General features: G+C 45.6%; 2 protein-coding genes across 4 annotated transcripts in view; both read right to left on the bottom strand.

Annotated features, from left to right (window-relative positions):
* LOC144124360 (uncharacterized) lies at positions 1 to 1142 on the bottom strand. The gene is made up of 2 exons (XM_077656990.1): positions 616 to 1142; positions 1 to 23 (listed from the first exon to the last, which is right to left on the bottom strand). Exons 1-2 carry the CDS (start codon positions 1121 to 1123, stop codon positions 1 to 3), a joined length of 531 nt encoding a protein of 176 aa, XP_077513116.1. The 5' UTR covers positions 1124 to 1142.
* Positions 1143 to 7572: 6430 nt separating this feature from the next.
* LOC144125950 (semaphorin-2A-like) overlaps positions 7573 to 21870 on the bottom strand; it is a 58270-nt gene continuing 43972 nt past the window's right edge. For all 3 annotated transcript variants that reach the window (XM_077659782.1, XM_077659783.1, XM_077659781.1), the window contains 7 exons: positions 20888 to 21012; positions 19623 to 19774; positions 18314 to 18360; positions 17276 to 17400; positions 13449 to 13635; positions 11372 to 11481; positions 7573 to 10010 (listed from right to left, as the gene is read on the bottom strand). In XM_077659782.1, the coding sequence (XP_077515908.1) occupies positions 9948 to 10010; positions 11372 to 11481; positions 13449 to 13635; positions 17276 to 17400; positions 18314 to 18360; positions 19623 to 19774; positions 20888 to 21012 (809 nt within the window). In that variant the 3' untranslated portion in view covers positions 7573 to 9947. The remainder of the gene's footprint in view (positions 10011 to 11371; positions 11482 to 13448; positions 13636 to 17275; positions 17401 to 18313; positions 18361 to 19622; positions 19775 to 20887; positions 21013 to 21870) is intronic.

Genomic DNA, 21870 nt, shown 5'->3' with positions numbered 1-21870 from the left:
TCAATAGTACGCCACCACCGCGACTGTTCGTGCGATTGATAAAGTGTGAGTCATACAAAGGAAGCTTGAATACATTGTTATGTTCAGTATACCAAGTTTCGGTCAGCATGACCGTATCAAAATCAAAGCCTAACTGCGTAAAAAGCAACTCGAGATCGGCTGTCTTAGCCACCGCTGAACGAGCATTTAAATGAAATACACTAAATGATTGCGGGTTCTGAGATCCGCAAACATTCAGAAATTCACTTGGCATTACACAAACAGAAGTGTCCAACGCCATGTGCAATGAAGGAATTGCACCTTGACGCTGTCACTGACAAAACAAACTGAAAAAGACTAACGAAAAAGGAACCAGGAACCTGACCATGCAGGTAACGCACATATGTTTATAAGATTTAGTACTAACTGTATGACAGCGTACTATCGGCTACAAACTAAGCACGTGAGGGGACGCCGGCATGGTGTACCTTTTCGTGACGGCATAGTCCACCATGTCATTGTCACCTCAAAAACGTCTTGCTCAATAATACATGTTTCCATTCAATTATTTACATTTCCTTTTAATTGCACCCGTCGCGATTAGGCGTGGACCCCGGTAACAATCTGCAAACAAACCAGCGACTATGGGCGCAGCGGTGGAGGCGGTGGCAGCTGTGGAGGCGGTAGCAGTCGTGGAGGCGGTAGCAGCGGCGGAGGTAGCGGCAGTGGTGGATGTAGAAGCAGCAGCGGACGACGTGGTGGGCGGAAGGTTCGTGGTGCCTTTGCCCTCCGGCGGCTCCTCCTTGCCCCCTCCGCTCAGGCACCCCGGCAGAGCGGCCAACGTGAGCAGCGACCCCAGCACCCCAGGCACCAGCAAGGCCAGCAGCGCGCAGCAGACCATACAGACCGCGTGGTATTGTGGCTCCACCGTGTATTCGTGCACGTGGTTGTCGTCACCGTGCGGAGGCTCCGCCGGCGACGTCGGCTGCCCGGCGCCCGCACCGACGTCAACCGGGGCACCGGCGCCAGGCTCCGCAGAGGACTTCTGCTGCTGATGCGACTCCTGCTCCGGGTGCGACGACGTCCTAGTGGAGCTTTCCGCCTCCCCACCAGCATCGGACGACGAGCCGCTCGAAGAAGGCATTCCGCGCCTCAGTCCACGGTCAACGGCAAAGCTACAGGGACCACCGTAAAAGGCCACAGAAAAGGCTACACAAAAGCGGTGGTGGCGCCATTTCATCAGAAAGTAGCGAAGAAAGTTAGTGCGCGGCGGACACCTGCTAATAGGTATCATAAATCTCTTCGTGAACATGGTGTCATAGACGTCCAAGGAAATGAAACGAAAATTGGTTTTGGGGGAAAGGAAATGGCGCAGTATCTGTCTCACATATCGGCGGGCACCTGAGCCGCGCCGTAAGGGAAGGGTTAAAGGATGGAGGTCTAACTCAAGAAAGAGCGTGCGTGTAATTTGGCCAAAGGAACAGTCACCCACAGCGGATACTGCTGCCGCGATTGAGGCTACATACAATCCGTATACATGCCTATTTATGCCTAGAACAAGAATTCTAAACTTCTCCACTGGTACGTCATCGGTTTGCTAAATCTCACTATATATTGATTTCCCGGCGCCTCCTGCTGGTCACGCGCAGTGAAAGGGGCGCTGGTAGGCGGGGCCACTGCAATAGGCGTACGTAAACCGGTATAAGTCTCCGGTCGGCTAAATCTCCCTATTGGAGAGAGAGATTTAGCCAACCAGAGGCGTACTAGTGGAAACGTATACCGGTTTTACGTATGGGAGCTGCGAATGCGCAGTGGCAAATATGTAGCCGGGTAGGACTACTGCGCGTGCACAACCGGCGTACGTAAAACCGGTATACGTCTCCGCTAGTGCACCTCTGGTTGGCTAAATCTTTCTATCGATTCAAAATAAAACTCATATTGACTGAGAAGATGACCTCCAATTTATCGGGTATAAAGGTAATACGCTATCGCGACTTGTCTGTGACGAGAACAGCTAACGCGCGTGCGACCCTGCAAGTACAAGTTCAAGCAACATAAAAGGAAATACCAGACTTTCACGTAACCAGCGATTACTCCATGAGTATGAGTGAGAAGCAACCGCTTTGTTTTTCACTATGTATTTTTCCTCGCCAGAAATAAACCTCCTTGCAGCGAATGAGACAAGTGTTCACTGTCATGCTGCTGCTACCTGTACATGCGATACTCACGCGTAGAGAAAAGCAACTCCTGAAACAAGTCGACTGCCAGGTGGAAGTCTAGAAATTGGGGAGATGGAACCTTGGGAGCTCGGCTCAGGAGTTCCTTCTTCTTCTTCCATCTCGCACGCTTTGTCACGGGCCCGCGCAGAGTGGTTGGCGACATTCTGAGACGCTTTTGAGTTAAATTCACTGTCTAAACTCCTCATTAGAGAACTTTTATAGTAGTTTTCTTTTTTTAAGCCAACAATTACCAGCAAGCAAATTTACTATTTTCCGTAGGTGAGGTCACTCACTCTTGATGCTTTTGGCGCCAAGTTGAGGCATATTTCCAATCCATATCCCGTGCTCACAACGCTTAGAAGGGCTAGCTACCACGTGACACAAGTCTGCCTGAAAAGCGCCTCAGAATGCAGTCTAAAAGGCAACACATACCCATAGGAAATGGTAAATGATTTCCATGCTGGTAATAACTGATTTCGATCAAGGAGTAAAAACCACAGGCTTGGACCCTCAACCTGAGCGGCCACTGGTCATTTTAAAGCGTAAGCTTTACTGGCCTAGTCCAGCCAAGGTGATTGGCGCCGCAATTTGACCAAGTGGAGGAGCGGTGGAGGTGTGGCAGCCACGCGACATATGCATCACTCGCCGCAGCTGCGGCCCCGTGATTCGCCACGCGATTCGCCGTTTGCTGAGAAAAGAAGCCGGCGCCGCTTTTGCGGCATTCGCATTGTAGTTCTCGCTTTGGACGGAGCAAGTCGGCCAGAGGCGTCTTCTACGTCGTCGGAACGACTGCGCTAAACCACACTTAGCTGATCTAAACTGCAAACATTTTTTTACAATGTTTGTGCGTAGCTCTAAAAAAAGATAGAAAATGACTGAGTGTCCAGACCTCCGTGGGTCGCGTGTTGCTCAAAGGCAACCGTGCTGGTTGCCTTTGAACAATGAAAACTAAATTACTATTAAATGCCACTCAGAAAACCTTTGCACACCTAACGAAATATACACGATATCCACAAATGAGCCAAATATGCTTGCATTTTGTGAATCAGCCCTGAAGCTATTGAGGCTTTAATAAGCATCATTTTTGTCATTTTTTTTCTCTTCTTTAGAGCGCCGGTTCTGAGAGCTACACTCTGAAGCCAAAAACCGCTCCACATTTACTAAGATTAACTTTTCCTCTAAACGCTGCACCGTCTTTTTGATGCAGAAAAAGTTCATGCAAGCAGGAAAATAGAACAGAAATGTCATATTGGTTCCTTCGTATTTTGTTCACTTCACACGTACAAACTTAATTTGGTATTACAAACATTTAGCATAGCGGAACCATACGTACCAGTCTAGACGTATATCGGTTTACCGGACATATATAGCACCCACGCAGTGGCATGGGTGGGACCAGGGAGGCCACTGCGCGTGTGCAGCCCGCGTCTGGTAAACAGATACACGTCTAAGCTAGTATGTCTCCGCAATGCTAAAAGCCTCTATATCTCATATCCCGGAAAAGCAGATACATGTCTCATTACAATGAGATAAATACTGGATTCCAAGAGAAAGCAAGCGTAGCAGGGGGTGGCAGAAAGTTCAGTGGGCGGAGGAGATTAAGAAGTTTGCGGGGATACGGTGGCCGTAGCTGGCAAAGGACACTACTTGGAGACATGGGAAAGGCAAAATTTGCCATGCAGTGGGCGTAGTCGGGCTGATGATGATGATGACTCAAATACATCAGGTGACCGCCACTGGCGCAGGCCCTTCCCTTTAAAGGTTATTTAGCTCCAAGGCATCTCAGAATACAACCTAAAGAGTGAGATACTAAACTCCCGCACACTCTTGCCACAGTCCAAAAGCCACCTGCCCCAAGAGAGAGGAATCTTCATTGCGCGGAAGTGTGGAGAGGTTGGCTTGTACTCCACACTGTGGGAGAGGAAAAGGGGAGAAAGACAAATAGGAAGAAAGTAGCAAACAGAGTGAGGTGCTACAGTGAGTTGTACTCGTGTTGCAATCTATTGTAGTGAAAATGGCGCCACAAAGTCAAGACGTTCACCACACAGTCAAGATCAGCATAGATGACTCGGTAAGCAGTGTATGGACTCCAGCAGTTGCCAGGCGCAGAGCACCAACCAGCAGTTCGACCGCTGTTTTGATTTGGTCATCTGTAGTTCACTCATCATGATGACTTAAGGCCGTGAAAAGCTCAACAGATCAGGCTACAAGCAGGCTTTTGACTCCCAGTCATTTTGGACGTTAACACACCATAAATTTGGGGCACTAAATTTTCGAGCAAAACCAGGTTTCACCCGATTCTCGCAACCCAAGCAAATTTAATTCTGAACAATTGTGTGAGGCCAGATTTCTAGCCAAAAATGCGTCTTTGAAGAGATGCGATTTGCCTGTGCACGAAGCTGAAGGCACTGTACTAAAACCAGAGGATGTATTGCGCTTATTCTAGAGCGACATTTTCCGTAACTGTCAATGATTCTGAAACTCTTGAAATTTATGGTGAGGCTTAATCTGGCAATATATTCAAAAAGTTATGTTTCGAACCCTAATTTTCCCATTTTGAACAGTTTGAACTCGAGAACAAAAAACTCTATTCATAACGGAAATTGTTTTCTGACGGGTGACCATATGAACTGATGTGGCAAAGCAGCTAGGGGGCTTCTTCCTTTCGCTGTTAACTTTTTTTCACTTTACGAGAAATGATTTGATGGCAAATGATTGGCGCAGCACATTCCTCTTGCTTTCATCACTGCAGCGTTAGCTTCTCTTTCACATTGGAGCGGTCGAGCTGCTTAGTGCCATTGCCACCTAGGCCTCTGTTGTCCAATCATACGATGTCATGCAACGTGATGACTGATGAGATGCGATTTCAGCAGTAGCCGCTCTTCATTTTGCTTCTACATTTGCCGCCTTCCGATTGAGCGGGTGATAGGGTGGAGGCCCTCTGGAGGTTGCAGAAGGGCAAAAGAGGGTGACAGTTAATCCATCACCTCTAGGTTTCTGAGATTTATGAGCAGATGGCGAATGTAGTATAATCGGTCATTCACGCATTTGCTACTGTGATATGCACAAATATATCATCAGTATATTTTGATTTCCACCTCTATTCGGCATAGCGAAAGAAGGCAGCATAGATAGAAATCTTGCCTTGCAAACACCCTTTTCAGTTATCTGTAAGCTCTCTTGATTAATTCTTAATAAGCTGCAGCTATAACGCACAGACAGGAGCGCATTGTATTCATTTTTATGTGCAGTGAGCGGCTTTGCTTCGGATCTGCAGGCATTTTTGTGCGTGCGCCTCTCGACCAACGCACGCATCTCTGAAGAAATTTTAAATGCCTGGAGAGTTTGTGATGAACCGAAAACCGGCGATGTGTTCCAGCGATCCTGCTAAACAGCAAGCATTTGTGTCAGAAGACTTCGAGCACTCGGCGAGGGAGTGATAGCAAAGTCCTGAGGACTTTGTGATCTCCACCACATTTGCAGCACTTTGCAGGAAAGGTTATGGACTACGTCTTCGAACACTATGCATTCATTATTTACATTCCAAGGGTCAAAACAAATAGGCCAGAATGGCAAAAGGATCTCATGCTGTGCGATGTCACTGCACTTTAAAGACCCCCATGTGGTTGAAATTATTCTAGAGACCTCCACTATAGCACCTTTCTTCCTTTCTTCTTTCACTCCTTTCTTTGTCCCTGCCCTTACAGCGCAGACCAGTTTTCATTTTTTTGCCCTGCCTGTCCCAAACACCAGCTCGCCGTCAAAGTTCGCTTGTGCGAAAGCTTTGTCACAGTCCCCCTGGGTGCCAGCCAAAAAGTGGAAGATTCAATACAAGCATGTTTGCACGGGATTCTGAAAACCACTTCTTTAACTTATATGAGACGAGCTTCTTGGAAGCAATCACATGCTTAAGTTGCTTTATTTCAAAACTAAACTAACAAATATACATTAGCGCCCACAATGTTGAACACTTGCTTGCATCGCGTACATCGTTTGTACTTAAGAAGTAGGGCTCTACGCGCGCATTTGAGCTAGATATTGCGATTTGAAGTTATCGGCTCTAAGCTCCTCCCCCTGGCAACGACGGCCATATTGAAGCAGCCTGAGTGACGTCATAAACCTACAGCGCTATCGTCTGCCACAGAACTGGCACGTGCACGGTCGGTGCGAAGCAGAATGCGCCTACACGAGTCCGGCCGCGGCACATTGTGGTGAAGTAGCCAAGATCGGGTAGAAGCTACACAGAAAAAGAGAACACAGGAATTTGTTGCCTTTGTCTCCTTGTTGTGACTTCCTCCCTTCACCCCTCCGCACCCCTAGCCCGAAAAAACCACTCCCCTACACTAACTTCGTGCAGTGCGAGTTAAGTCGCGAGCAAGCACATGACCATCGGTCTATGTCGCCATGGATCGCGAGCGCGCCAGTGTTACCTAACTGCCATATGGTTCAAGAGAACTTTTAAAATTTCATTACAAATTATTCGCTACACCAAATGAGTTCATATTTTGCCCAATTGTTCTGAGATGCACAGTGAACAAAATGCAATAAACAGCTTTAGCCTGAAAAATGGTGTCATGACCCCTTTAACTTGCGATAACTCGCAAGCTCAATGCAGAGCCAAAGCAACCCTGCTACTGAAAACCGTAAGTGACGCCAAAGAACCGCCACTGGCAAGTCAAATGCGTTGGTGTAGCGGCGCATTGCAGGCAACTTCCCATCCCCATGATGAGCAGGTTGATGCTGCCAGACAGTGCACATGATCGTGATGTGGGACGCTCCGACAGCTAACAAAGAGGTCTATATAGCGAATTCACATTTGCATACAATAAACACAATCATTTTGCGGGATATTACGCTTTGTCACATCAGTCAACGTTCGCAAGCACAGACACAATGGCAACTCCGATGGTAGTGATGCCATCTGGTTTTCATAAAGTTAACAATTTCAGCAACAAACCGGTGCTCGTTAGGCCTAGGAGCTACCGAATTGTCCAACGGAATAAAAAATAGGCCAAATTTATCATCCATCCAATCTTTATGGGCAGGATAAGACAAAGCAAAAGACATGTATATACAATATATAGCCAGCTGACATGCCTAAAAACGCAGTAACGCCAACAAGTTTACACCAAAGCAAGATGCTCTGCTTCAGAGTATGCCGCCATCTTAGCTATTTATTTCAGTGGGGTCCTTGACTATTTGCGATGGGAGCATGCACTATTTGTACGTCACCAATCAGCTTCTTTGGAAGCTTTTACTGCATCCGTGCTGCCACATCCTCTTCTGGCATTTCGACCATTCCGGTATGGCCGAAAATGAGTGTTTCAAAAATGACGAAACTCTGTACCTTGAACTAAACAAAGCCACAGCTGAATGAGATGACATGTAAAAAGGGAATATTTATTCAAGATGCTTCACAGCTGCTTACCAGCTTACAGATCTCAGACGGATGCTTGTTGCCAAAAGGCAATGGGATGTCAATAGGACCTACATCAAACCACAAGGGGACCATGACGACAGAAGCAAGTCAAATGGCCACAATCAAGTCAGTGTACAAAGCAAAGAAAAATGCTGCTCTTGCACCACTCTCATGTCACAACTCCCTTCTGCATCATCAAGCTGTGTGTACACCACAAATGATACACGTCACAGAGTTCCTACGACAACATCACAACACTATGAACACATTCTATGCAATATGGCTATACACAAAAATCGAAAAGCACAACCTACTACTTACAGGGATAAAAAGGCTCGAGGCAACCTTAAATGTTCACAGAGAATTGTGTGGTGTGTAAATAAATAGACTCTATATGACATTCACTCAGACCATCGGGCATCAGCAGCTAGCGTTCAGTGCTGGCACCATAAATGTGTGAAGTGGCATTTGTGCCTGCTAGGCTTGGCAACACAAACACACAGGGAGGAACAAAGCTTTTCAGAAGCTCCTTCAGACTGGCGCTAGTGCATTTGTGGTTGGCGAAAATTATTTTTGTGAACGCTACAGCTACCATAAATTAAAACCAAAAAACAAGAACTGTCTCATAGTCTGCCTTGCGCTCCATCCCTGAAGGTGCTAAAGTATTGCTCACATCGTTGCTGTGTTTTTTGCTTGTTTGTAAACAAAGCCCATCTCCAAGCAATTAGTCCATGCCTTTTTGTGTCGCTCTCACCATGGGTATTACTATCTGTTTGATAGCAATGAAAATGCCAGGCCAGCAAGAAATCTAGTGATACATTCAACATGGCACAATGAAACTAAAAGAAAGAGTGGGATGGGAGAGGGGCACATTGCCTTTCCACACTGTTTTAAAATTCAAAACACAACAGTAAAACATAGAGAAAGCTGCTGCTTTAAAACAGATCTTTGGACAGAGAACCTTTCACTGAAGCTCACTCAGAAACTTCAGGCAACAGAAAAAAGGAGAAATCTTCAGTAATCAGCCAGTCAAGGCCACCATTAGCTTTGCAAAGCTCTGCCATGTATCCGTCACATCATGAGTAAATGAAGCATGGTTCTGTGACCTAACTGCACAGATGTCTACTAGGGTAGGGGAAATGGTGAGGTGTAGTATGTTGGCATGCAAATGTGCCAAAATGCTCTTGCATCTGTGAATTTTTATTTTGCAACCATGTTTCATCTACTCCTGACATGACTTGTGTGTATTCTACTGCCGCTGCAAGTCAAGCACTGATGACCGTTACTAAATTAAACATTTCTACAAAACACAAGCTTCAATAGGCAATACTATGCACAAATGCCTGGCTCATAGGTACAAAGGCATAAAAGAAGCCCGGTTCAATTTACATTTGTGTCAGAATTTAAGTATGCACTTCACCAAAAACTGCAGGATCACCGGCGATACTCTGGTGCTTATCAACGCACACAGACCCATCAGCCCTAAATGCAAAAGAAAAAGATTGCCCAATGCAGCAGCTACTTGTTCAGTGAAAAAAAACATGCATCAAAAATGATGCACACATGCAACATGTATATAAAGATGAGTACTCCATGCTCCTCAGCCTACTGCTAAGCAGTGGACCTAGTTCAAAAGAAAAGAAAATCTTGATCTAGATCTTGTTGTTCCCTCCTGAACGTTGCAAATGTTCACTGAAGACGGCACAAACAAAACACATACGCAGTCATAAAATTCATATTTACAACAGCTGCTACAAATGGAGCGCATGTGTCAGAACCATTGGTATGCAAGGCAAAATAAAAAGGATCCTAGTCTTTAGGCTGAACACAATGCACACAAGAACGCACAAGTGCTCCTATGACCTGCATTTTGGATGAACATGTGGCGGCAGCAAACAAGTGGACACTGAAATCAGATGCTGCCCCCAAAAGACGGCACAGCCCCAGCGCATGCCACACTTCAGCCTAGAACATGGCATTTTTCTTTTTGAATGGCCTGAAATTAAGTTTTCTGCCTGCCCATGCGTAATGCATTTTGAGTTAGGAGCTCTAGTGCATGTGCCGAATGACATGCCTGCATATGCCTAACTGTGTGGTTCCAATCAATGTTGCATCACCTCTCAGTGTTTTCGAGCACTACGCGAGGCCGGAATAGCACAACACAACAAAAACAAGAAAACGTGCTTGGGGCCTGAAGTTAGAACAGGAGGGGGCATGACAGCCCTAGAGGATCAAAATTGACTGCAGAAAAAGTCCTTCAGAAAGGAACCTGTTGACCTTTCTTGCACGTTTCACTCCCAAGATGGTGGTGAAAAAGTTCTTTCTCAGCTTTAGGCAGCTGGAGCCCTCCCTTGGTAGGTGACATCATTGGGGTGGCCACCACCTTGGCACTTCTGCACACAACAAAGAAGGTTTTTCTTCAACAACTCTCCTCTGCATATGCATGAAGGTTTAGGATGTTACAGTAAAAGCTACTCATTTAAATCGAGCCAGACATACAACTGTCCCGAACTGTAGCATGATGGGTGGGATCCTCAGGCAATGCTCAGGCTTCAATTTCTACAGTGGGATGAACTTTTCTTCCGACATTTACATGTCTTCCTCAAGCATCTTACTTCAAGTTCCCACATACCGTATTTACACATATATAACACATATGTGGTAGTTTTAGAGGCCCTAGTGAAAGCTAGTGTGTGGTCCAGTGCTATCTTTTTTTGCATAAGAGAGAAAGCTCTGTAGGGCACTTTAGACTACTTTCTGAAGGACAGGAGTTGCTCACTGCTTCAAGTAAGGTAAAGCAAAATCTCAATGCTATGAATTTCACGGGCTCATGAAAAATATTCGCATTACTCAAAACTCCCATTACCAAAAATCAAACAAAATACTTAAGTTGAAGAACAGGATGCGCATTAATGCAAACTTCTTTACAGCTGAACAAAATTCTAGAAGCTGTTACACAGAGCTGATAAGAATTATCAAACATTCTTGGAGCTTGCAAAGCTGAACCCAAGAGTGTGCACATATCTATTCAGGCTGGTGTAACAGCAAGTATGCTTCCACTGCTTTGTGCTGACCAGTGTGTACTGGACAACTGATGAAGTGAAGGCAGCTCTTAGAGCTCGCATGTGCTTAATGCACGACTGGAAATGGCGGCACTGTCAGGGTGTGGGCAGCGTGGCCACAATCATGCTGACAGCATGTGACATTTGAAGGCCATCCCACACTCCTTACAGCTCTGTTGTAGGCCTCGACGTACGAAGCCTGCCATGCTGCTATTGCCAAAATTGTCGTGGCCTCTTCACCATGTTACTTGTTGGCAGTTACAGCTCCTCTATTCGTATTATCCGTAGAGGCACAAAAAAGAGTTTGGAATGCACAAAATTCTGCAAACAGTACTCCATGCACTTTGGCTAAGGAATTCGTAAAATCAAAATTTCTATCAGCTGTGATCACGTCATCAAGATTCTACAGTATTCTGTTACAATTCCTACAACACACTTGTTTGCAGTGTGGCCTTTTAGAAAACTAATGCTACTATGCAATACTCCAAGCATGTAAGTATGGCTTGAGATTCTTAATAGGCCAACGACTCCAAAGGACATCCTGAGATGCTTATAGCTCTATTGCACTGCAAGTTTCAAATCTGCAACTAAGCTGCCCCCTGTTTTATTTGTATGATAATGCTAGACACATGGTTATTCATAGCCCTACAGTCACTTCCCTAAGGAAAGTAGGTCAAGGAAAGTACACTTACGGCATGTTTGGTCTGCCAAGTCTTCATGGCCAGCTTGTACTTCTCAAACTCGTGGCACCAGTTCGAGTAGATTTTGCGATAGTCTGTCTCTGTTGGCGACCCACATGTCTCTGAAACAGAAGCACGGCATCTGGGATGTTGGTAACATTCTTGACACTACCATGCTTCCAAATTGTGGCTTCCTCAGGTGACAGAGAGAGTGACCTTTGCAAAATATTTCAGTACATTTAGAACAAATGTATCTGATCGTGAATAATAGTGAACAGTCTAAAGTCTTCGCCAGCATAAAATTGACACAGAAGGCATGTTTCAGAAAGACACCCCACTCCTATGTGTAAAATGAGGCTGCTGAGATACATACATGTACATATTGCCAAGGAAAAGTGGTACAGTAAAACCACGTTAATACGTAGCTGGTGGGGATGCGAGATAAGTATGCACTATCTGGTAGTACACCTTAATCGACTACTACAAGTTTGCCAATATCACCCCTTGAAAATGAAGAAATATTCAGGCACAGTAAATTTCCCTCGAGTACATGCACTTTATTCGTGTCCTGTCGACCACAAGTCGGTCATTTTCAGTTGCTACCGTGGCGGCCGTGCAGCAACAACAGCAGTCTCAAAATCAGTGAAACTGGGAGCAAGCTTGTCCATGAAGTCCGTCTTCTCGACAAATGCCCTCGAAGCAGCTAATGCCTAGGCAGCTTCCGTCACAGTGGGGCCTAAATCATCTACCTACAAGTTGTCGCCGCTGTCCTCGTTCTCAATACCTTCATCTAGGTGCAACAGCAGCAACAATCTCGCTGTCCAACCAGTCTGGAGACAGCAACCTCGCTGTCGATGTCACGGAACACTTCAAAGTCCACAGTCTCTCTTCACCACCCTGTCACTCCAACACCACCGTTGGTAGGGCATCACAGTCATCACCGCCTCTGCTCACCTCAGTATCGCTTGCGTGCACTATGAATTCGCCCGTGCAAAGCAATTCTGTACTGTTGAGGGATCAACCTGCTGCCACAAGAACGTTAGGAGGTGCACCGCACCCAGCAGATCAATGAAATACATCTTCCTGCTTTCCATAGCCAGAAGCATTCCATGTAGGAGGCACTGCCTGTAGTGATATGCACCTTATAACACAGAAGTGGAGCGGAGAAGCACAGGGAGGTATACCCCTATGCCAAGATCGTGAGTACAAGAAAATGGCAGTGCTCTTCGAAGTGAAGACTGTGCACCAGTGCAAAAATGCTTCTCAGTGCCGGCTTACACATTGTGGCACCTAAAATAATTGGTGTTTCACCTAATCTACCTTCAACCGTCGAGGGTGTAAACAATAAGGTACCACCGGCGTCAAACTTGGTATTTAGCGACACCACAAATACGAAAGCCAATGCCGACAAAGCCTCGGTCATGCTGGTAACTCTGCATTCTTATCTTTTTATGTCATCTTCGCCTTTTGGGCCCTCAACAAAGTTCCTGCCGAGGCGTGTTTGCTTACGCATCTGGGATTTCTCCCATCAGGCATGCTCTTTCGTGGCGTGCTGAACCGTGCAGCCGTCGAAGGCCAAGTGTGTGGTCGCGGCTGCCGCACCGTACGCACGACACGTGCAGACATCCAGAATGGTGTGATCATGCGAAAGTGTCCGACCGTGCATATAGCCATTGACTGCCTCTTCCAGCAACTTATTTTCCTGAATTCTCGAACATTGAAATTATTCGAGGTTTTCGAATATTGCTATTCGCTTTGAAGCCCAAATCGAACACCGCATTATTCGCTTTGATATTCGAAACGTTCAATACTTGCACAACCCTATAAAAGTCTTTAGGCCCCCTTAAGGCATTTCAGTATCCTCCACGTGTCTGGAACGAAAATTCAAAGTAGGGCCTGAGTTTAAACTGTAAGTCTGTGCCACAACAACTTCAAAATTATCACAAACTTTTCTCGACAGCGAGCACAGCCTAGGTCATCTCTTCAGGTAGTAAGAGCACAAAACAGTGATTATTTTGCTTCAAACTTCTGCAGCAGAATCACCAAGACCACTGGTAACCATCTACACTAGGTTCAACCACCAACTGACCAGTGTCCACAGTGAGGTTGTAGCTGCAGAGTGTGCCGACCGACTCCAGATGCAAGTCGTAATGGCCAGAGTCCCTCTCGGTGAGCGACATGAGCACCAGACCATGGCCAGCTGTGTGGATGTACTTGTCTCTCTTGGGTGTCACCAGGCGGCGCTCTCTGCCATGCTGGTGGTACCACAGGGGCAGCTGGAAACAGAAACCACTCCTATCAAATCTCACTACTGCATGCAATACATTCTGTTTTGTGAGATACAAAAAGGCAGGTTTGTCTGCTAGACATTCCAACATGTATGCTGCACCACATGACTGCAGATGGCACATCCACAAAAGTGCCTACTCTCTGGCAAACCTGGACAACGTGCTTTGCCCAGGAGGACGATGCAAGAATAATCAGTTATGTCTTATACCGCAGCAACAATGATGCCAACTATACCACAAAGAAGTTTCACTTTATAGCTATCAATGACAAAGCATAGGAATTTTCTTGGGTCTCCTGTCCACTACTTCCTCCTAAACCTCACTGCTCTCTGCGATCTATGGATTGAGAAACTGTCCCCTCAAACCCAAACCCTAGGCTGTACCTGGCATGTACTGGCACATCTTTCTCCCTCCCATTTTTCTCTCCCTTCATCCCTTTGGGGTGCCCTCAACCACGCCTTTCATACTGTTCTCTTCAGGACATGGACAATTGACAATGATGACGACGGTGGATTTTGATGGCGCAAGAATAGCTGTGGCCAAAGAACACCAAGAGCATTTGCTTTCCCTGTGCATCACACCAATCATTTTCCCCATTAGACACACCTACTTCCACAAGATGTATGCCTTCATTCTTCCATACTTTATTATACAGTAGACGACCGATTTTTCGAACTCCAATAATTCCGACTTTCAGGGCGTTTCGGACTTCATTGAGGAACTATCATGCACCTCATAGGAATGTGTACCTATTCGCGACAGATAATTCTGCCAATTTGTAGTCCAAAAGTTTGTTTTTTCAGACTAAAATAGATGCCAGCGATACTGTGGAGACTGTTTTTCGACCTAACATAGATGCGAGCAGGCATCACTGTAGCAACCAACCAGCTATTCACCGCTGTGAAAGGTGCCTTCTTGGATTTAAATGGAGTCAGTTGGACAGGCTGGCTTGGCTATTTGTTCCTCACTGTTGCCATTGGAGTTCATGGCACATTTTTTGTTGCCATCAAAATGGTTTACAAAATGGACCGCACGAGCTAGGAAGCGCTATCGTGCTGGAAACAGGACAGCATCCACTGTGGCACAGACAACAAAGCCTGTGGTGTGGGGTCAATGGGGAGACCGGCTGTGCGGGGTGGGGGCGCCATGCAGTTGGAGGCACTCGCTTATTCCCTTAAGTTCCCTCTCTCGGCCCTTGCGACCATGACTACCAAAGGAAATTTCATTCTTGCTTTGCATGGCGTGCATAGAGCAGCTTGGGGCATGTACTGCGGCCACATATGACACGCTCCCTCACGGATTTTGCCACGTTGGTCCGTTCACAGAGTTTTTATGTCATTCGCTGCACAGTATTTTACTTTTTGTCAAACTTTCAGACAAATTTCAGTCGTAAACACCGTCTGCGAGGCCAGAATCCTATCGTTGTATCCGTTATTTTGCCGGTAATTGTATCGTTATATACGGTTTATTTTCACATAGGGGCAATGGAAGAATTGATACATTTAAAGAATTTGATCGCTATAAGCGGTATAAAGTTATATCCGGTATTGTTATACCTTATTTACTCAAATCTAGGCCGGCCTCGATTCTAGGCCGATGCACAAAATTCATAAAGAATGTAAGCCGAATGAAAAAAAGCACTGACTAAGACTAGAACATGCTATTTATTAAGTTTGCGATGCTCGTCGTAGCACGTCGAATGCTCACTCATCATCTTCGTCAACACCGCTGATATCGCTGTCCTCTGTCGCTGGCTTCCTCCCACAGCACACTGTCTTCACTTCCGTCCAGCGCGTTCAAGATACTGCACTTGCAGAAGGCCCGCAGAATCAGTTTGGCTGGAATTTCCTCCCATGCCGCGGCAACCCAGTTTGCCACTTGGCTAAGCAAAGCACGCTTGATGCACCCAGTCGGTGTGAGCTGGTGGTCCTGAAGCGTCAGCCAGTCATTGTAGTGCTTCCGCAGCCTATCCTTAAAGGGCTTGCTGATTGCAACGTCAGGCAGTTGTAGCTGGCTCTTCATTCTTGCGGGTATCACCGCAATGTCCATAGCGCCTTTCGAAAGCACTGATTACGGCATCTGTCAAGTGGCCGCAGTAGAAGTCAAGAACTAGGAGTGACTCTTTGAACAACAGGGACCCGGCACGTTGCCAAATGGTCTTCACCCAATCTTCGACTAGGGCACCACTCATCCATCCATTCTCTAGTGCGTGCACAGCGACGCTTAAGAATGAGGTAGGGAGGCAGTTTTCGCCCATCGACCATGCAATATAACATCACGGTAAGACGTTGCTTCTCATACCCTGCAGTTCTTATTTTCACCTGCTTTGCATCCTTCTCATTGACTGTGCATGCCACAGGCATATCGAAATACACTGGGGTCTGATCGGTGTTACCGATTTGGCCCAGACTGTACTGCTTCTCCAGCCGCTTCTTGATCACAAAGCATTGAAATGCCACCAGTTTCTCCTCAAAATCAGGTGGTAGGTTTTTGCATACTGAAGTCCGCCGTCGCAGGCTGAACCCGAAACGCTTCATGAAATGCGTGACCCAGGCCCTGCTGGCTCTAAATTGGGTCCGTCGGGCACCTCTAACGTTAACGACCTCCCTCACTTTTGCTTGTATTATCTCTGTCGTCACGGGCATCGCATCTTCCCTTTGCTTCCTCATAAAGTTGGCGACATCATTTTCCACCTCGTCGTGTCGCCCGCTCTTGGGTCCAGTGAAGGCCATTCGCTTTGCAGCACAGTTGAAGAGTTTCTTCCGCTGCTTCCACCACCGGCGCATGTTCTTCTCGTCTACGCCCAAGTCGCGCTGGGCTTGTAGGTTTCAAGTGCTTTCCGCCACCAAAACTACTTTCCGCTTAAAAGCCGCGGTGTGATGGCATCGCTTGGTGGGCCCCATTGCGCCGCAAACACGGGCGTTTCTCGAAGTCACCTGGCGACGAACGCAAGCAAGTGCGGGACGGCGAGAGCTTTGTTCACAACGGTCGAACAATGCAGCGCCAACAAGCAAAATAGAGCCTAGAAATCTGCAAGCTGCAAGCTGTGGCTGCAAGATGGCGCTATGTGTCTAGCAGTTGCGGGCAAACCGCATTCTCGACTCTAAGCCGAACCCCGACTTTCGTACACGATTTTTTTTTTTAAGTACCGGCCTAGATTCGTGTAAATACGGTAAGTGGATTACACTGTAGTATCTTTTCAGTGTGATTTAGCAGAGACTGTATTTGAAACTGTATGTGTTGCCATTCGTAATTTGTCCCAACCATGGATATTTTCCTGCGATGTGTATGGAAGCAATGCAATGTACTGCAGAGGAGTTAGCAATGCTGGAAAGTTTGTTGTTCTGGACATGTTGCAAGAGCCTATAATAGTATACTTAGTTTGCCATTTTGGAGAGTGGATCTGTAGGTAAATATTACGGATGCCCATAATAGTTTTCATATACTCGCAAGACTCGCTCGGTTCAGTCAGCTCGCTTTATTCTTGCTACACCCGTGACCAGAACTACACTGACTTCTATCATCTCGAGCTGCTGCTCTATGGGTTCACACCAAACATGTCCAGTAAGGCAAGCCCAAACAGCACTGACTCAGGGCCACAATCCGAATAAGCAGCAATGCAAAATACCTTGTTTGGAGTAGATCCCAGTCCGGTGGCTCCTGCTGGTGGCTCCATGAGTTCCGGGTGGTGGCCTTGGCAGCTGAGGTGCACACTCTCACCCCAGTGGGCATGCAACTGGCGCCGACGGACACCTGCAAGGCAATGCAACACACAAGAAAACTGTTTAACCATGCAAGGGCACTCGGTGATATCCCTACATCTCGTGTACCAATGAGTAGAGCATGCACCATAGTACACAAGACTCAACGGTCTATGTTCCCTCTTTCGCACTCTTGGGATGTTTTAAATAAACTGGCCCAATGTTGAATTCCCTTATTCCCTGAAGCTATAACTGTGGCTACTGAGAAACTAGCCAACAAATAACCACCAATGCACCAACACATCTTCTGCACGCTCATCTATAGTCCCTACGTGAAAAGCAAGAACAATTCCTGAAAACTAAAAATAAAACAGGATGATAAGCGTTGCAACATGTTTTACTGATTAAGAAGTCGATTCTTGCCAGATCCGTGCTCCAATTCAGCGCACGTGTAATAACAGTGCACATTTTAATGAGACGAAGCATATGCACCATTCTTTCCCATTCTTGCTAGCACCTCCCTTCAGCGCTATAGACTATTCTCACAATCCTACAGCTCTTGCACTTCAGCGGTGGCATTTTTTCACATGTGTAAGGCATTCTGCATGCTTAGAGAGAGCCCAGGTCCAAATGGAATGTGTTCACCAGAGCAGGACCCACAATTTCAACAGGAAATACCATAAAAACACGTGTAAGGGCAGCCCCCCAAAAACTGGCCCTCAAATCTAGAAAAATAAATGCAGCCCTTACAGGTGTTTATATGGTAGTCTTGTTAGCACCTTCAGCAAAAACAGCAACATTTGTAACGCACTCATCTTTACTTCTCTATAGATTAAATAATTTAGAATAGGGAACTTTTTCTGCACAGAAACTCACAGGCATCTAATCTGTTGGGATCTTTGTGCAAGACTTTTGTAAGGATATTAAAGATGTCTAGAGACAAATTAAATTTAGGTACAACTCACTTTCTTCACAAATGTCAGGCGTAGCATTGCTCACATCTTGTAGGAAACTGTAGAAGTAGAATGGATGAAAACACAATTAAGCACAGTGAAAACAACAGATCCCCCTCCCCAAAGAAAAGCAACAAGCAGATAAAAGCAAAAGGAAGTATCTGCAAATGAGGCAAAAAAAAACGAAAAAGTCATCTTTGAGTATCCAGCTTCTTTGCATCAAACTACATGAGAAACAGCAAGCTTGTATTGCAATGGCTGCATTGCACAAAGAGAAAATGGGTCGCGGAACACCTCCGTTCATTTTACAAACATTACACTTTCTTTATTTCAAGAGAGGCCCACCATGGTGGCTCAGTGGTGGGATTGAATCTTGGCTGTGGTGCAAAATGCCCACGTGCTGCGCAATGTCAGTGCATGTTATCCCCTTAATGCGCTTTGTACACAACTGTGTACATTGTGAACTCGCAGCTTTTTCTCAAGGATGTGCTCTACCTAGCACTGATTTCTTTGTTTTGGGCAAATTTAGCATCCCACATATTGCAACAAGAATTCTTCTTTTCTTATGCCAATTAAAAGCACAGCAAACAATATTTCTCAAAACAGCGAGCATGGTAGCACGTCCTTTCTTGGAGACAGATTTTGCCATCAGTAGCAATGTAATTTTTTTTTTGACTTCCTAGTGTACCGTGCATCTTCGAAAAACAAAACGATCCCAGTTTCTAATCATTTTCAGTCTGCAAAAAATTTCGTACATGCGTGTAAAAACTTTACAAATGGTGTGTTATGAGGGAAAACTAACGAATAGCCTTTCTTTAAGGCCGGATATAGTATTTAGGAAGAAAAAAAATTGTCCCGGTCAAAATGATAAATGCGCCTCAAATGGTTAAAGAACTTGAGGAGATCCAAGTCATAATCAAAAACACTCCATTATAGTGTTTTTCTGCCTCTTTTCACTCCTCCTTCCATCCCTGCCCTCAGAGTGAAGTTCAGGTGTACCCTGAGAGTGAAACAAAGAAAATGTATTTCCTTTCCTGATAAAACAATTGCATTTATGTTTATTTCAAAAGAGATTGTACAGTCCTCTGCACACCATGCAAAAGTGCCATAGCAATTAAGATGGCGAGGAAAAATTGCCTGCACACATGATTTTTCTCAACCAAACAAGCCAGGCACGCAATGAAGATGACACGCAATGAAGATGACACACAAAGGTGACATACAAGCACCAGCTGCTTAAAAATACTGAGAAGCAATGATAGAAGTAGCAGCCCAACCAACACCAATAACTTTAGATTCAGCCACCAAGTGCACAGCTCACCCCGTGACGTAGGACCGGCACTCATGGTGGTCCCTGTCCCAGCCACAGTAGGGGTCTCGCACGCAGCGCAGGCAGCTCAGGTGCCGGCCACGGCACAGGTCTAGGCGCACCTGCCGGACACCGTCGTCCGAGCCCAGGTACACTGACTTGTGCTGCATTAGGACGGCAGAGGTATCAGGCAGGAACATGTTGCTCAGCTGACTACTTTAACAGATTGACCTCCAATACATAGTTTGATTTGCTGGGTTTTCTAAGTTATAAAATGATACTACCTCAATATTTATTTTTGTTTGGTACATTTTAGTACACCAGACCTTTTAAGCTGCAGACCAAACATACACCACTTTGCCATCCTGACCCGTGCCACACTCCATAAATTACTGCAGTCCTCAAGCTGACATTCATTTACATTTGACAACACAACCATACCTAAAGCTCCAGCTTTTGCTCTGCATTACAAACTCATAGCCTGCCCTGTAGTAAAATAATCACAGTTGTGCTACTGGCAATGTGATTTGGAGCGTTTTTAGAGCACTAAAAAGCACATTTTGGAACACTGCAGCAGCTATAAAGCTATCTTGGAACACTTTGGAGCAGTCATTATGGTATTCTGGTGCAGTTTGGCAAAGCTGTGCCCCATTTCTTGAAATGGCTTGCCCATCAAGCAACAAATTTTTCAACAGCTAATTACGCTGCCAAGAAATTGAATGCTAGCTGCCTCAAAGAAATACTTTATACAAGATGCCTTGGAAAGATAATTTTTTCAAAGCGCTTTAAGCACATTTCTATCTTTCAACTGACTGGCATTGCATTCCACTCGTCAAAAGGACACAATACCTGTTGACATTTGATATGAGGTCCCCAGGCAGCCACACACAGTAAAACTTTAAATTTTCAATATCAGTTCGTTCAAAAAAATCGTTCACTCAAAATCCCAGTTCACTTGAAAATTTTCAGGCAGTCCTAAAATTTAAAATGAAAATTTCACCAAATAACTCGAGCCGCCAGCGCGTTGCAGACCAGATAATTCGTTGACTTTGGCTGTGGTCTCAAAGATCCTATGCGAGCAAATGCCATGCCAACTGTGCTTATCTGTGCTTCAAGTAAGGTTTTTACAGCCGGCTTTTCTTGGTATGGCAAGTAGACCGGGGTCTAGCGTTCTTTGAGTCATTTCTTGTTTTTGTTTTCCCACTTTAAATTACCAGACAATTCCTTCAGACCTTTGCTAGATTTCGATGGCCAACAGAGTGCCAGAAAGTACTCACCTCGCTAGAGATATCAATGGTGCGGACAGGCTCCCCTGGACTGGCCTCAAATATGTCAACTAAATTGGAGAAGGACTGGCCCGAGCGATCCTTCCACTCTACTATTTTGTACACCAGCCCATCACCTGCAGTCACAAGAGGATGGTTCTTATGTTTCTCATCTGCTTTTCTTCCCAATTTTCATGGATACAAGACAAATAACACTGACGCATAATGCTCTCCATTCAGATTGCTGTCATGCAAAGCAATGCGTAGAATATATGCTTGTGCAAATAGTGCTTTTCTTTCGGGGGGGGGGGGGGGGGGGGGGGGGTTCAAAGTGAACAGTACTTTTTTTGAATAATCTCAAATATACTCTCGTTACACAAAAGAGGTTGAACAGCAGAAAAAGCATTTTCAAAACTGTATTCTTCTAACACACAAGGCCATTGCATTAAAAACAAAATGCACTGAAGCTATCAAACTAACTTCCAAATTCTAAAACAGAGCACCTCAAATGCATGAAAGGCAATGTTTACTTGCTTCATAATATAGAAATAATAAATAAAGTACAAACCAACTGTATAACAAAGCAACATTATTACAGTAGAATCTCGATGATAAGAAACAGGGTTGATACTACAGTAGAACCCCCCCCCCCCACTATGGTAAACTCAGTTACTGTAAAAACTCAGATATAGTAAAGTGAAGCTGCAGTCCCATTTTGCCTTCCATAGACGGCTGTACATTTTTTTTGTTTAAAGGAATGGCTATAGTAAAGAGCGTCTGGCCATGACGATGTACTTCCCCCGGAATGATGACATCACGGCAGGCGCGGAGTCTAGGATCGCGAGGTATATAGACACCGAATAGAATAAAGCGGAGCCTTTTTTTTTTTTTTAGGTGGCTTCACCACCAAGCTTGGAAGTTGTGAGGAGGAGCCAACTTATTAATCGTGAGGCAAAGCGCGCAGTGCGCAAGGAAAAAGTAAAGCTGGCTATGAG

This window comes from Amblyomma americanum, chromosome 3, assembly GCF_052857255.1.
Source record: "Amblyomma americanum isolate KBUSLIRL-KWMA chromosome 3, ASM5285725v1, whole genome shotgun sequence".
Lineage (NCBI taxonomy): Eukaryota > Metazoa > Arthropoda > Arachnida > Ixodida > Ixodidae > Amblyomma > Amblyomma americanum.
This window is presented reverse-complemented; position numbering and strand designations above follow the sequence as displayed.